The sequence below is a fragment of the Mauremys reevesii genome, linkage group 4 (assembly GCF_016161935.1).
Source record: "Mauremys reevesii isolate NIE-2019 linkage group 4, ASM1616193v1, whole genome shotgun sequence".
NCBI lineage: Eukaryota > Metazoa > Chordata > Testudines > Geoemydidae > Mauremys > Mauremys reevesii.
Window position 1 is genome coordinate 141,992,122 of NC_052626.1, and position 16,792 is coordinate 142,008,913.

General features: G+C 49.9%; 1 protein-coding gene across 1 annotated transcript; it reads left to right on the top strand.

Moving 5' to 3' along the window:
* Positions 1-4,354: 4,354 nt before the first annotated feature.
* On the top strand, positions 4,355-14,211 carry FAM111A (FAM111 trypsin like peptidase A). Its single transcript, XM_039537269.1, is given in 5 exon segments — positions 4,355-4,416; positions 5,639-5,793; positions 7,464-7,567; positions 9,607-11,064; positions 11,067-14,211. Coding segments are annotated over 3 exon segments (1,977 nt in total). The 5' UTR covers positions 4,355-4,416; positions 5,639-5,793; positions 7,464-7,489; the 3' UTR covers positions 11,508-14,211.
* The last annotated feature ends 2,581 nt before the right edge of the window (positions 14,212-16,792 follow it).

A 16,792-nucleotide genomic window follows, 5' to 3' on the forward strand; every position in this document is an offset into this window, starting at 1 on the left:
TCCAAAGGAGCTATGGCTGATTCGCACCGCCTGGGGATCTTTTATAAATGTGCAATTGCTCCCCCAGAACAACAACAGTTTTGTTTTAGGGTGGCGGATGAAAGTCCTTTCACCGTTCCAGTGCAGCCAGAGCCTGAATGTGGCCTGGGGTCGGTCGGGGTGGGAAGGTGGCATCGTTAACTCAGATCTGCTGTGAGGCCTCCCCCAGAGAAAATTGCCCACCCTCCCTCCTGTCCGGTGGCCTCACTCATTCTCTCCAGCACAGCCCCTGACCTTCTTGCTACATCTCAAGGGCTTCCCACGGCCTGCTGAACAACCAGGCTATTGTCTGTGATGCAGCTGGATGAAAACAATCTCACCCCCGCTTTGATTCAGAGACGTGTGCATGTGTGATTTGCCAGTCTGCAAAGAGGTTAGTCCCCAGAGCAGGGAGCATATCAGCCTGCCACACCATGGCTTTTCTGCACAGTCTAGATCATAGACCTCTCGCCTTCAGTGAGGATGGACGGAGCGGGGAGCGTTGGTGAGGAGCTCCCCACAAAGCCACTTGTGCAGCTGTGAAAGGTGCTCCCTGCGTTGGCTGCTGTTGTCAGCTGGTGTGCGTGTGTACTCGCTCCGTACGCTGTACCAACCCTGCAGAGAGCTGGTTTAATGGTTCTTGGTGGTACTACCCAAAAAGACCACATACTCTGTTAGGTGGCGAAGGCACTTGGCCAGGTTTATGGCCGATGAAGCGCGGTATTAGTGCCCGATAGACTCTACATATATGCCCAGGAAAATGGGCTCAGCTCAGTCAGCAGCGGGACTGTCTGCTGCCCCCTAAGCCAGACAAAGTTGCCCCTCCTATGATTTCTCTTTTTTATACATTGAGACAAACAAATTACGTATTACACTCCTGGCATGTTACCAACACGTTACCAACCCTACCCAGTGCCTAGAACTTCTTGGGAGTGCCGGTGTTTTAGCAACACTCACTGCGCCTTTGCCAAGTTCATGTGCCGGACAGCAAACTTGTAAGCAAGCCTCTGCTTGATGACAGGGCCTGGCTTTTGCTGACTTTGGTTCAGATCTCAGAAAACCTGGGTAGGGTGCTGGGAAGCTTTTGTTGCACAGCCGGCTGGAACGGGACACAGCAGGAAGCAGAGCTCTGGCAAGCCCCTTAAGCACTGAGGCCCAGATCCTCAAAGGTATTTAGGTGCCTAACTCCCATTTCAGCAGGAGTTAGGAGCCTAAATTCCTTTGAGGATCTACACCTAAGTGTTCACTGAACACCACAGAACTGGCCCCTTCCCAGGGTCTCCCAGCACCCATTGCTCCTGGCCCCACCCTCAGGTTCTCCCAGCAGTGGGCAGGGCCGGGTTATTTAGTCCAGGTTCCTGGTCTCTTTGCAGTGGAGGTTGAGTTGTTGCATTTCCTGAGCTGATGGTTTCCCCTTTCCCAGGATGAGTGGGGGTCTCCGCATACCTATCAGAGCCCAGGGGAACATCCTAACCCCACTTTTCACCCCCTAGGCTGCTCCCCATCTTTGTCAGAGCTCCAGGGGGTGTCCTGTCCCTACGCACAAATCCCACTGCTCCCGAGAGCTTCTCCATCTCAGTGGGAGCCTTTGTCCAGGTTTCACCCTGCTCCCCAAATCACTGAGTTTGCTATCATAGGGTCTCTTGTGAGTGCTGGGGTTGCATGTACCGGCTTGAGAAGGTCACTCGCTTGTTCTTGGGCCGTACACACTGGTGTCTGTCGTCAGACGTAACCGGTGTGGTGCTCTGCTCTGTTCAGTGATGATAAAGCGCGTGTTCCCTCTGAGCGCTGCCCCTGTTCTGCGCAGATCGCTGACACAGCAGACCCCGAGAGAACCCCCAATGACCACAGACTCCGATAAGGCACCTTATTGTCAAACGAAGCACAGCGATAGTTTCCAGCAGCCTCTACGGGGCGTACTACGAATACGTAGCCCCTGACAATAGACCGGCTCAGTCAGTGGCGGAATTCTCCACTGCCCCCTCGGCCAGACAAAGACAACCCTTCAGGGGTGCACGTTTCTACATGGGTACAAACAAGTTACACCTCACTCCCGACATATAAAGGTGCAACCCTTCTACGTATTGGGCGCAGCCTCTCACCTTGTACGTGTTGGTTCAAACAATACAACTCTATCCAGCTCCACAGCTCCTATTACCCTCCTGCCCCTGTCTTTAGGATGGGTCGGCCTGTTCCTTGTTATCTATGTGGAATGCGTTAGTACTGGAATGTTCTGGTCCCATCCTGGCCCATGGTTATATTACTAGTGCTTAGTACCTTTTAGGTGTGTGTATATTTGCAACATCAGCCCGTTCCTTGCCAGCTTCTGTGAGCAGGGCCTGCCTCTGGCTCACAGCTGAACTTTGCTTTATGTTAGCAAAGTCTTGACCATTACTTTAGTTCAGGCCTTAGGCCTCATACCAGGCCTCTGATACAAGGGTTTATGTTTCAGGGCCTCATCTTACCACAACTGGTATGTTATTGCAGGGTTTTTCTTGAGCACTGGGGCTGTAGACATTGGTTTGTTAGGCCAGGTTCATCTAGATAGGAGTACTGGGGCCCTGCACGCTGGTATGTTATTGTAGGGTCTCTCTTTAGTGCTGGGGCTGGTTTGTTTTTTGCTGGACGTCTCTCTTTAGCACTGGGGCTGTAAACCCTGGGAGGTGGAGGGGGTTGTGTGTAGAGTTGCTGGAGCCATCAACAAAGCTGTGAGGGGTTCCAACCAGCTGACATAGCTGTGGGAGTTGTAAAATAGGATTGATGTGCACTGAGATAGCTGAGCTGAAGCTGGGTACGTTTGCACCAGTGCAGGAGTCAGATTAGGAAAAACAAGGTGGTGATTGTTATGCTCATGGCACATACACAGAGAAGTTAGATAAAGAACATAACACTTTTGTTGGAAGGTTGCAAGGTAACACACCTTTATTTCTTAGAATTCAGAGCAATAACCCACCAGAACTGTAAACCAGAGAGAAACAAAGCAGGCTGCTCCCTGAAAGGGATTGGCTCATCCCACCTTCTTGGAGGCTGGCTGTCCGCAGACTGACTACTACAGACACAGATCACACTTTTCCTCACAGAGTCCCCTGCCCTGGAAGCAAGACCAGGAAAGACCCATGAAATTTAAAGTGACAGCTTGTAATTTTTAGTTTTCAGGGGACTACAGTAGTGCCTCTTCCAATACGCTCCACCCGTCAGTTGCCAGAATGAGATGCTGCTTACAGCAGATAGCAGCCCCGTGTGTCTTGTCATTGTTGGAGGCAGAGCTGGGCAAAATTTTTCGGATGAATAGTGTATTTGCCAAAATGTATAGTTTCAGTCTTAGTCCCTTTGGTGCTGTTCTGTAAAGATAGCCAGCTGAACCCCCAGAATCTGATTGCACCTTTCCACTACCCCATCAGAAGGAGACCCCTTTGGAACCAGCGGTGCTGACTGCAACGTTGGCTGTATCTCAGGATAAGCCGTTGCCAGCAAAGCTCCAGTTCTCTTTCGCATGGGAAGCTTAAAGACCTGATATGAAAGGGGAAAAGGAAATCAAGTCACAGGACAGTGCAACAAATGCAGTGAGTGTTAGTGCCACTTAATGGTACAGCTAGGGCAAGTGGTTATTGCTAATTTTCATGCCCTTGTAACATTTGCCACTACTGTGCTGTACATATGGAGCAAGGACAGAGCTCAGGGAGGCAGTGGAGATAGACCAATGCTCCTCATGCCCTAAAAACTGAGCTTACTCACTCACCTGGGCTAAAGGAGAATCTTGAGCAGTACGGGGCATATGACACGTACAAAATTTCTGATTCCCTCCATTAGAGAGAATTCACACATTCACATTGCCCCGTTCATTGTAACACCATGGCAGAAAGTAGTAATTGTTTTCAATTATTTCAAATGAAGAAGCTTATAAACATGTAATTTCAGGTGGGGCTTAGTGTTGCTTTAAAATTAGTCACTGGGAAATTATTGGGAAGGGGCTGACGTGGAGAGGAGCAGACATTGATTCTCTGCTGCTTTGGTGTGGGGTCATACACATCTGTACAGAGTGAGTGTTAAAATGTCACTGAATCAGCATGGGAACATTATGTTATGTGATAGAGCCAGGCCAGTTGGGTATAGCAGAATAGCAGAAGGCAGATATACTGGCCACTGGATTAACAGTTTTCTGTTCCCTGACTGACCAGAGCAGAGGCTGCTCCAGGCTAATGAGAACACCTGACTCTAATTAACCTGTAATGAGTCAGGTGAGGCCATTCAGTTAATGTGCCCACCTGACTCTAATTAAGGCACTGTTGATACTATAAAAAGGACTCACACCCCCCTCCCCCCCCCCAGTCAAGTAGGGGAGAGGAAGTGTGGCTGGTTACTGAAGACATCTTAAAACATTGTTAAAGGAGCCCTAAGGTAAGGGTGAAGAGGGGAGAAGCAGGAGAGCTGTGGGGAAGTGGCCCAGGGAAATGTAGCAACTCTGGCAGTGAAAGGTTGGCTGCTAACAACTGCTCCCATTAGGGTCCCTGGGCTGGAACCTGGAGTAGAGGGTGGGCCTGGGTTCCCTACCACTACAGGAACATCTCCTAGAAGGGGAAGTCAGGTCCCTGTCAGGACAGGAGGCTGAACAGAAACTGTGGGAGTTCTCTCACCAACCTCCTTGCAGGCCTATGATAAAAAGGGCTCAGTAGACTGTAACCCTGGCCCTAGAGAGAGAAGGGTTGCATGGAGGGTCACAGTGAGCCACTGAGGCTAACATAAACTAACTGCCTAGAAGTGCAGGACCCCCAGGAGCAAGGTCAGAGCTCTGCCACAGTACTCACTGTAGAGCTCTAGGACACAGGCTGTTGTCTTCTGGCGTATGGCTTCTGATAGCACAGGGATGGCTTCTTGTGTGTGTATATAGAGACTGTGCATATTACATTGTTTTAATTATGGGACTAGATTGTAACATTAAGACTAAAAGCCTTTGTGTATGTGGAACCTTTATACACATTACATTGAAACTACTGTATTTCTTGTATGTGATAGCTATCCTATATACTCTCTTATTTTTGCACTGCTTTAATTATGATTCTTTAAATGTAATTCTATTGCATTTTACTATGTTCTATATATTTTCTTGCTTTATTAAATACATTAATTTGTTTTCAAAGAATTATTGCATGTGTGTCCATCTTTGAGCTTGAGACAGTATCTGTGTCTTTCAGGGTCTAGCAAGACTAGCTTGCTCTGGGGAGCCTTCTGAAGGTCAGAGACAAGCCCCCTGGTAACACCCTCACAATTCCTTTAGGGCAGATCACAACCTTGTTACCCTTTTTGTTAAATTAAACAAATTTGTAGGTAACATAAGTGGCATCTAAATTTTAGAATAACAAAAGTAGTCACTCTGTCATGGCAGCATCAAGCCACAAGAAGGCAGTCCATAACCAGCTGGTATATGGTTTGTTCTTAAGCTCCACATAGGTAGGATGGCAAGCTTGTAGTATTTGGGAATGTCTGCTTATGAGGTGTAGCTCCTTTTAGAAACCCGGAAGAGGCCCTGCCCCACTGGGTGTCATGTGGAAGAGAAGCTGAGCAGGGATGCCAGTAAGTCCCTGTGAATAAAGTTTGTTCTTGTTTTTCATTGAAATCTGAGTGGTCTTCAAGTTATTGAGCCTATCATCAAGCTCAAGAAGCCCCCATGGTAAAGATGTGTGTTAAACCACTGTGCCCACAACATACCCTGGTGTAATGCAGAAGAATCTCAGGCTATGTGGTTCTGAGAGCGAGGGGATCACCTTACAGAGACAGGTAATAAATCACAGCGGTCAGCTGAAGGGGAAGATATTTGTGAGGGGGAAATAATGAGCACAGTGATATGGGGGGGGGGGGTTTAAAAAGAGCTAGAGTAAAATATAAAAAGTGACTCTAACAGGCCCATTTCCAGGTCAGCCTCTGCCACCCCTCCCCTACAGCAGGGGTGGGCAAACTTCTTGGCCCTCAGGCCACATCAGGTACAGAAATTGTATGGAGGGCCGGTAGGGAAGGCTGGGGGAGGCTATGCCTCCCCAAACAGCGAGGTGTGGCCTGGCCCCCTATCCAGCCCCCCGGAATCCCCACCCCCATCCAATCTCCTCTGCTCCCCACCCCCTGACTGCCCCCGACACCAGCATCCTATCCAAACACCCCTGCTCTCTGCCCCCTGACCATCCCCCCCTGGATGCCCTTCCCCTCTCTGAACCCCCATCCTTATCCAAGCCCCTGATCAGTCCCCTATCCAACCCTCCCTGCTCTCCCCGCCCCACGTTACCTGTGGGGTGGGGGAAAGGGGGGCTCAGCCTGGCTGCGCTCCCTGCCTGGGCTTGGCTGCTGGGGGTGGAGGGGGGACCTGGCTGCAGAGCCCAGGACCCTTGACCGCCCCCTGCTTACTCCCTCCCCTCCCCCCACCCCCGACAGCGGCGCTAGAGCCGGGCCGCCCATGGGAAAATCTCCAGCCGCCCTGTCGGGGCGGGGCCAGGGACACGAGGGGGTTGTCATGGTGATCGAGCCTCTCTCCCCACATTGGCTGCGCTCCTTGAACGAAACCCAACTACCTCCCTCCCCCCCCCCCCACACCCGGCATCCGCCGCAAAGCCGGCAGCCAATCAGCTTTCGAGGACGGCGGGGTCCAGGCCCAATGACGAGGTGGATTCGCCCCGTCCTCCCCCCGCCATTTCCCAGCGTCCAATGAGACGTGGGCACCTGCAGCGAATCCCGCCTCTCCCCCGTGGCGGGAACCGAGTGACTGTCCTGCGGCCTCCCGCGCTGCGCCCCCGAGACCCGGTGAGAGGCTGGAGCAGCCCCCGGGGGACTGGCCGGGAAGGGGGGGGCGGGACCCTGGGGGCAGGGCGAGGGGGCTGGATGGGGAGAAGATCCCGTGGGGGCAGGTCCTAGATGGAGGCTGGGAGGCGGGTGGATCCCGTGGGGACCAGGAGGGAGGGCGGGACCCTGTGGGGGGATGGGAGGGCTGAGCGGGGGAGGGATGTGTGGGGACCAATAGGAGGGAGGCCCCCTTGCGGGAGGGATGGATTTCATGGGCGGCCAGGAGTGGGGGAGGACCCCTCAGGGAGGGTCAAGTGGGTAAATGAATCAAAAATCTTTTTTGCGGAGAAAACAAAGAATCCCTCCCACCTAGCCAGCTCCTCCCTTCCTTTTCCCCGTGGTATCTGCCTGCTCCACCACAGTGTTGTGTGGTCAGTATTGAGTGTGATCTGTGGTCCCCAGCCAGGTGGGATGATCCATGGGGATTTCCAAAGGGGACAGTGTTTCCAAAACCCTGTGCGCAGTGGTGCGCTGTTTCCAAACTCACTCTGCCGCATGTCACGGATGTAGGGGTGGTGATGAGGTGTGAGGATGAAAGGCAAAGCAGATCGGACGTGAATAGGGATTGTCCGTACTCTTTCGCAGCTGTCTCCTAACAGTGAAATCTCTTGACTCCTCAGTTTCTTATTCCCGCTTCTGAGCCAGCATGAGTGCCAGGAAGCCGCCCATCGGCAGGAGTCCAGCCAGTTCCACCGAGAAACCTACCATCCCATATTGCTCTCCGGTAATTCACTCTTAAGTCAGATTTCCTCATGTGATGTATTATTATTTTATTAGCAGTATGGTAGCTTATAGGCGCTCCAATCATGGGCCGGGACCTTCCTGTGATAGGTGCTGTCTGCACACATAATAAGTTCCTATCCCAAACCCGTTACAGCAGTGGTGCTCAAACTTTTCCTGTCATGCTCCCGTAATGGAATCTGTCAGTACCCCACTCCACTACTGCACGGTTGGCTCAGCAGAGGAGCTTGGGCTGAAGGCAGAGCTGGGGAAGAGGGAGGAGCTGGGACTAGAGGTAGAGCTGGCCTGCGGGGCAGAGAGGGAATGAAAGCAGAGCTGGGCTAGGGGCAGAGTGGAGCTGGGTGGTGCTCCATCCCTCCTGCCCCTACCCACCCCACCTCACCCTGTGGTGGCTGGCCTGGGTCCCACCATGCACCCCTTTGAACGTTTCTTCATGCCCCCCTCGGGAGATGCGCTCCACAGTTTAGGAAGCATTGCCTCATGGGCTAAGTATAAGAAAAAAGATAATAGGTGTGAACAGAGGGCAGGAACACAAGGAAACAATGAGACAGTATTAAGCAGAATGATGGGCAGTGGCATGAGCACACCAGCTGTCTAACCATTGTCAACTTCACACTTGAAGCGCTGGTCTGGGGTTTGGTTTCAATATAGAGTCCTCGTCACCTCAAATGACCCTGCCATCGTGTGTGTGGGGGTGTATTATTTTGCTTTTAGGCCCTATCCACTAAACAGTGCTCTTACCTTGCTTTGGGGTAAGGTGGTCCTGGGTATGGTTTAGTTAATGGGTGCAACACAGAGTTACTGGGTTTGCAGCAAAGCTATATTAGTCAGTCCTCTCAGGCAACCCCACAATGCTAGGGGAAGGACTAGTGGGATTTGGTGTATGAGTGAGCACCAGAGATAATTTCGCCAATCAGAACATGTTTGGAAGGAGTGTTCATGGCTGTTCTCTAATCTTCTTTTCTTTATATGTTACTATTAAAATTCTGGATTTTAGGAAGGGAGGTGAGTTAGGGTTAACAGGAACAGGTGCAGTATTCTGGGATAATCACCTCTGGGTTCTTGACCAGAACTAGTGGAACCATGCCAGATTTTATACTTGGTGCGACAGGACTTTATGGGAGTGGTGTGTGAACATGCACACAGTGCAGACATGACCAATAAAGCCTGCAGTGATGTATCTCAGTACTGAGCCTTGGTGCTTTGATTTAACATAAAGTACGGCAGTGTTCTTCATTGCAAGGCCTGCGAGCCATTGGTGGCTCCCATCGACCCTAAGTGTGGGTCCTAAATTCTCTAAGCTGTGTGAGTGCGCAGCAGGCTATAAATAGCTGTGCAGCAGCTCTAAAGGGCCACGCAGCAGGGACCTGGAGAGGAGAGGAGAGAAATAGGGGGTGGGTGGGAACTGGGGAGGGGAGCAAGTTGAGGCTTGCAGGGCTGCTTTGGGCCTCTCCCTTGGCCCCGGCCGGAGCTCCCGTGTTGCCTGCCAGCAGAGGGGAGAGAGGGCTCCTTTCCCTGGAGCTCCCATGCCACCTGCAGGCAAGGGGGAGAGAGGACCCCTTCCCCCAGAGCTTCGTGTTGCATGCCGGCAGGGGTGAGAGAGGCCCCTTCCCTGGAGTTAGCTGCTGCTGGCAGGGAGAGGGCTGGGGGGAATCCTCTGGCCCCAGCCCCAGGGCAGCCTGCCTGCACCCCAAACTCCTCATCCCTGGCTGCACCCCAGATCCCTAACCCCCTGCCAGAGCCCTAGCCCCCCGCATCCCAACCCTCTACCTGAGCCCTGTCCTGCACCCTGAACCCCTCATCTCCAGCCAGCTTACCCCCGCACACCACCCTCTTCCCTACCCTGGGCCACCTCTCACATTGAACCTCTCAGCCCCACCCCATGTGGCTCTCACATTGAAGGTTTTTTGCCAAAGTGGCCCTCACTTCAAAAATAGTGAGGAGCACTGACGTAGGGCTACAAAAGGGAAACTGCAGCTATTGTTTATTCACACTGTTTTTGTTGTTGTTGTTATTGTTCAGCAAGAGACTGTGAAGGGTTCAAACCCCCCCACGCCAAAAAGCATGAGATCCAACACTGGTGCCAATGCTCTGAAAGACATTGGTAGTACGCCAACCTCTACTGAGAAACCTGGAGCCCAAGACCCTGAATCCATTGCCAGTGAGGACAGAAAATTCACTATTAACTTAGGTAAAAATGGAGTGGAGTATTTGGTGAAAGGCAAAGCCAATGACAGTATTTACAGGGCTCTGATGGCTCTGAAAGATATCCAGACTCACATCAAGAAGCAACAGGGCAAGGAGATGCATCTGCAGGGGAAGAGGGAGATTAAGGGGTTTGTGAACTTGGGAATGCCCCTCAAGTGCCTGCCTCAGAAGTCCCACTTCGAAATGAAGTTTTATAAAGTGAAGGGAGACCAGGGAGGTGGTGAGCAAAGATACCGCCCACTCGACAGCACAGGGACTGAATGCGTTGTATTTTATATTGCACCCATTGGAAAGAAAGGGCCTGATGGGGCACAAATTCAAAAAATAATGCGCCAGGAGTTTATAAAAGAGCGCTGCAAGATATGCGTCTTTGCCCCGAAAGGAGAGACCATCAAGAATGCTCTGTGCAAGGATGGACGGTTTCTGCCCCTCTTGGAGGAAAAGGAGTGGTATCTAGTGGAGAACAGCGAAACATTATATAATAGTCACTATTCTGTCGATGACTTGGACAGTCGGTCATTTGAGGTGCAGGTTGTATCTGAGCGTGCCGTTAAGGCAAGGAATGAGCAGCGTGGTGGGGCCACTCGGGAGCGACAGGGGGAAGCATTCTATCAGTTTAAATCAGCTCTTCTGGACCAGTATCCTGAATTAAAGAACCAAAGTGAATTGATCAAAGAGTTCTTTGAAGAGGAAGTTACAGAGTCAGGCAAACATGTCAAAGCTCTGCTGGAATTGCATAGAAAAAATTTTAGTAAGGAGGCGAAGAACTCCACTCCGGTTCGGGTGCATAAACTCCTTGCTGGACTCAGCAACTCCGTAGGGTATGTAGAATGGGACTACAACGGAAACAGGGGCTGTGCCACTTGCTTTGTGTTATGTGATGGGTACATCCTCACCTGTCATCACGTGGTGAGAGATATAGCAGGACCAGGAGTTGAGGAGCAGCACTGGGCAGAAATTAGTCAGTCTGTCAAGATTTCCTTCTCTTATGAAAACAGTCATCCTAAGGAAGATGATTGGTTCTCCATAGAGCCTTGTTTGGAAGTCTCAGACCAGGCTCTTGATTACGCCATCTTGAAATTGAAGGAAAGGAGCTCTAAATTCCCAAATGGGTTGGCAAAATATATATCTTCACCACCATATAGAGGCCTGATTTATATTATTGGCCACCCAGATGGAAAGGAGAAGTCCACAGATGGGTGTTCTATAATAACTCCACTTGAGCGGGGGTGGCGATGCTTTGAACGCCTCCAGAAAAGGCAGGTGGAAGGCCACAGCAGTACCAATTGTGGTACCATCCAAGGAGCTTCCAGGAAGTGACTGCCAATCCTAACGTACTCACCTATGACACCAGTTTCTTCTGTGGCTCCTCAGGCTCACCTGTGTTTGATGCGTCTGGACGCCTGATCGCCATGCACACCGCTGGCTATTTGTACAGTTACTGTAAACAGGAGCACAGCATTGTTGAGTGGGGCCAGTTGATAAAAGCCATTTTGTTTGATATCAAAAAGAAGAATCCGGAGTGGTATAAGTCTGTGCTCGAAGGCCATCTGAGAGATACTGGTGGCTCTGAGGACACTGCAGAGGTTCTCCAGAATAACCGTGAGGGAGCCCTCAGTGCTGAGACCAATAATGTGAAAATGGAAAGTGACAGCGATTTGGAAAATGACAACTTAGTGGCAGGTTTAATTCCATCTCCGAGACCCATTGCCTGAATCCTTGCAATGCTTTTCCAATGCCATCTCCCAATGGCTGGTGTGTTGGAACAATTTTATCTCTGCGTTCCATAACCTTTGTCATCTGACTTATTTTTGCTTGGCAGTTCCCATCAAAATTGACCTGTGGACTTACCCACCCATAAAATCCCCATTCAGCTGACTTGGCTTCACTTAATCCACGTGAATGATCACTTGCACCTTGGAAGGTGGTGGTGGTAAGAAGAGACCCATTCCTTCATGGGTCCTGTTCCATCATTTGGGCTGTGTAACATGCATCTTCACTGCCAAGAGATGCAACTAATTAGTGGGCTGTTAAAATGGATTCTGAAATTAAGCAATCTTTTAAAATACAATGTTCTGTCTTCCACAGGAAGAACCTCACTCTGAGGCCTTTGTTTCTGGTAATGAAGCAACAGGGTCAGAGTTTCAAATCAGGGAAATTTTAAACCAGAAATCTAATCCAAAAATGTACGATTTCTTAAATTTTGTCCATCTTATTTTTTAAACTAAGTCATGAAAATAAGTGTTATAAAGCCTTAACCCAATCCATAGTCTATCAGGGAGGGATTGAACCGTACTGCAGGGTTTTTTGTTTCATGCTGAGGTTTTGTCTCCACAAAAAAGTTGTACCAGTTTAAAGGTGTGAAATTAAACTGATTAGTTCACACAGAGATCTGCACTAGTTAAACTAAATCACTTTCATTTCCCATCTTTGTTTTAACTGATGCAACTTTCTCATGGCCTCAAAACCAGCTGAGTCTTTACAGAACTGTTTCATCTGGCAAACAAGCTTTATGGAGAATAGAAACTTTGTGGGTTTTAAGGAAGCAACTAATAAAACGGTTGCTTTACTTGATTAGAATGAAAAGACTCCGGGACAGCAGCATCAGTTTACCCTGATGTGGTTAATTTGACTCACCGAGATTGAAAGGTGAACTGCAAACCACTTTTAAACCGGTGCTTGTGCTGTCTAATACCTCCAAGAGGCAAAAAGGTTTGAAAGTTCTTACTGTGTGTGTCTTAATCTCTGCTATGTCTCATGGAGCTTCATTGTGAGCTCTCGCTCCTTGACTAAAAGGGTGAGGGTGTTTGAATCTTCCTTTATCCAAAATGTTAATCAGTCATTGAAGTTTAAATAGGTGTAAAACAAAACCCAAAGCTTTAAGCAGTCTGCACTTTTACAGCACTTTTTTTTGGAGCAAAACCAAGGATATTAGCCAGGCTATCCTAACTAAAATCTGTCCTTGATAATTAGATTTTAGCAAATAGGAAGGAAAAACCTTGTTTTTCAGTCAAAGTTCTTCATATCTCTTCCTGTACGTTGTGCTGTGCATTGTCCCTGTTAAATTGTCCCTAGCGGTAACGGTGTTTTAGTGGTAGGCAAGCAATCCCTATATATACAATATATAAAGCAGTTTGGAAGGGATGAAAGATGCATGTAACTATAGGCTTTATAGCTCTGGCATTTTAACCCTTTCTCCTTCTGCCTGTGGTACTCACAGATGGTGGATCTCAGGACTAAGTATTTCCACATTGCTTTCTCTTGTAGTCTATCATTTGGCTAATGACTTTTCGCTTTCCATCTCTACTGGGAATAAGCACTCGGGAATCAGGCTTGTCAGGAGAGAGGAAGTCACTGCACTTTTTATTAGCTGCACTAGCTTAACTGACTCTGAGTCTGCTCAGGATTCTGGAATAATCAAGTTCACCCTCAGTACGCTCAAAGGAGTAACACAGGCATTAGCAGCATCACTTCCATACTAACACTACATTATCATCAGTGTAACTAGTAATGTATCCCTAGCATTACAAACTCACTGGCAATATATAAAATCCAGATGTCCGAGTCCCTGTGCTTCAGGGCGTGAAATGATCACCCATGGTGGGGTCTGAGAAGGAATTTCCCTCTTGTTTGACACTATGGGATTGGCAAGGTGCATTATGGGGGCTTTTTGCCTTCTGCTTAAGCATCTAGTGTTGGCCACAGATGAACTGGGATTCTGAACTAGATGGACCAATGCTCAGGTTTTATAGGAAATCTGTTCCTCTTTGCTGTTTGTTCTTTCTTCCAAAACCCCAAGTGATGGGTTATAGTTGGATTGAATTTTATATCTAAACAATCAGTGTTTTGTGTGTGTGGCTGAGGAAGAGATTTTTCTGCCTTGTAGACTGGGAGTTGCATGAAATTTGAGTTGGTGCAGCAAACTCTACATCCAGGGAACGACATGCACACTTCTAACTGAAATATTGTCTTTAAACTGGGCCACAGAATGACACATCCTTCTTCAGTTTAACCTGACAAGATTCCTTTTTCTCTCAATGCCTGGGGGGGGAGTTTCCTGCTCTTTTTGTTCTTGCTCCTGTGAGTCGTTTTAAAGTAAACAGTGCACTACACTGCTGGCAACCCAGAGGTTGCAGCCTTATGCTACCTCATATGAACTGCCAAGTGCAAGTTTGGACAAGTGGAGACTTACACAAATAATACATCAAGGTCATAAGTAAAAAAAACAAATCACTCATCTATTTAATCTCTAAAATGAAGTTAGTCACTAGATAAAGGAAATAAAGGCTGTTGAATCTGAAAATGTCTCTTAAAAATTCTTAATGGGATAAAATTTGTTCACATCTGTGTATTGATGCTCATGTACCAATAGCTATGCAAGCTGTCAATCTTTAAATAAATGTTTTTAAAAATCTCTCATGTTGATGTGTTCATTGAGTTTTTATTAAGCCAGTAAGAAACCTGTACCATTTAGTATGTGTATTGGGGGCGGGGGGCGGTCAGGAGTGGAGTTGGGGGGTTGTCAGAAGTTGCAGAGTCCAAAAAGCCTCCAATGGTATCACCTTGTGCTGTGACCCCTACAGTCAGCAGCACCCAAGCCAGCTCAGCGCACAGATAAGAAGTCTCCAGAGAAAATCACTGTGCTGTAGGAAGCGGTGTCATTTCAGTAGGTGGAGCTCTTCTCCCTCTGTACTCAGCCAGTCTTGAGAGCAACACAGCTGCAGGGAGATTACAGCCTATGGCACTTTAACCCTGGTGCCCCAGGCAAATCCCCCATTGGGTCATAGGTCTGCAAAGCTCTGCATGAAAAGGATTTGCAAGTGAAAACTTGCCTACTAGCGCTGACTCTTCCCTCTTCCTCGCTGGCTGGAGATCTCATGGCTGCACCAGTCCCCCGCAGTGACTGGTAATCACACACAGCGCTGTGCTGGGTGTTACTGATGGCCAATGCCAGGAGCTCCCTGGCACAATGGCCAGGACACTGATGGGTATCCGTGCAATCCCTCCAAACACGGCTCTGCCTCAGCGTCACGGAGCTCAGCGCCGGTCGCTAGCTTGCTGCCTTATCCCAGCCCATGTGCTCAGGACTGTATCGGTTTCATTTGAGGAGGGAAATGGAGTCACTTGACTCTCCATGCAAGAGCCCAATGATGCCATCTCCAGCTGTGCATCCAAGAGAGGGCCTTGTCTAGGGTGACCAGATGTCCCGATTTTATAGGGACAGTCCCGATTTTAGGGTCTTTTTCTTATATAGGCTTCTATTACCCTCCACCCCTTCTCCTGATTTTTCACACTTGCTGTCTGATCACCCTAGTCATGTGTGCCAGCCAGGTCTCTGCTCTCAGCCTGGGGGGCAGGGGCAGCTGTTCTGTCCAGTCGCTGTCTCTCTGGGCGCCTTGCCCCTGCACCAAAGGCGTTGGCTCAGCCCTGAGACCTGTGCTGTGCCAGTTGCCAGGAGTGCAGGGAGACATTGTGACCACGAGGGGGAGATCCCAGCTTTGCTCCTGAAGCTTCGAGGCACTTGGGCATCGGTCCCAGACTCGTTTGTGTCCTCCTCAACTTGGGCACTGGACCAGATTCTCTGTGGCGAAACCGAAAATAGACCTGTCAGCTCATCACGAGTGGTCCCCAGTGCTGTGCCAGGATAGGGATGTGAACCCTGCGGTCCTGGCCAAACTCCAGTGGGATTGGGTCAGTGGGTCTTAAACCCCACCCCTGCAGCTTCAGTTCACCACGGGATCCCTTCCTGATTCCTGTGCTAAACACCATGTGTGTGCTCTTCCCCAGAGGTGGCTGCATCTTGGCACTGGGGGAAGCAGCCCCTGCCTGTAGGTTATATCAGTCTGGGTCATTCAGGGAATGTAAGACCTTTGCTCTGGGTATTAACCCTTGAACCCCAACTGGTGTGACCCCTGGCAAAAGCCTGACATCAAAGGGTTACCTCGCTCCTCCTGAGTCTGAGGTCCCTGCTAGTTCTCCCCTCCCTGCTCTGTCCTTGCTCCCCAGCCCCTGCCTCAGCCTATTGACTGGTGTTCTGCAGCTTCCCAGCACACAGCTGCAGTGTGAGTAACTGCTCAGTCCAGAGCGATGGGCCAGGCAGCCAGGGGCTTCTTAGGCTCCCGCTGCCCATTGGCTTCTTAGGCTTCTGCCCACCTGCTTATCTGTGGTGAGGGCTCTGGTCACTCCAGTGTCCTAACTACGTCCCAGCTGCCCTTACCTTGCTGGTCTCTGCCAGCTGCTCCCCATTCACCCCTCTGCCCAATTACTTTTAAATCAGGAACAGAAGAGAAACGAAGGGATTTTTTTCTAAACAGGTCTGCCCTCTAATTACCTTTTGCCTGGGTCTGGAAAGCCCTAGCAGCAGCGGGCTAAGCGCAAGCTCCCTGACAGTTTGCTTGCTGGAAGGGCACAGAGGCACCCCTGCTATCGCTGCAGGAAACTGCTTTCTGGTGCCAGCCAGAACAAACTGGGGTTTGACTGTATCCATTGGAAGCTCACCGGTTTGACGAAGTGAAGGATCCTCAGGATCTCTGCTCGTTACCAACCATTTTCCTTTCATTTCTCTTTGCTGGTGCTCCAGGCACAGAGGAGTAAATCTAAGGTTGTCTCGTACTAGAACTTTTAACTGAGTTTGTAGCCAGCCGGTTGGCTCTGAGCGTAGTTTGTACCCGCTCTTCTTGTGGTGAGCACAATGGCATGGCACGGGGGCAGCTTCTTGCAACCAGGGCCTAATACTGTCTTAGCTGTACAGAGGGGAGGGGAGTCTCCCAGCTGTGCCCCTGTCACCGAACCGGCTGAGCTGTCTTTGCAGTACTGTGTCCCAGAATGCATTGCCTTGCCAGTGCTGCTCCGCGTCCTGTACAAACTCTATCCCCTGGCAAGGCAGCCTGGGAAAATGGCCTAGATTTCCCCCGCAATTCAGTGGTTCAAAACACAGTGTGGGTTGATGGCAGGGTGCGCCATGGGACAACCCTTGCTGTGCAGCTGCAGCCCATTTGCA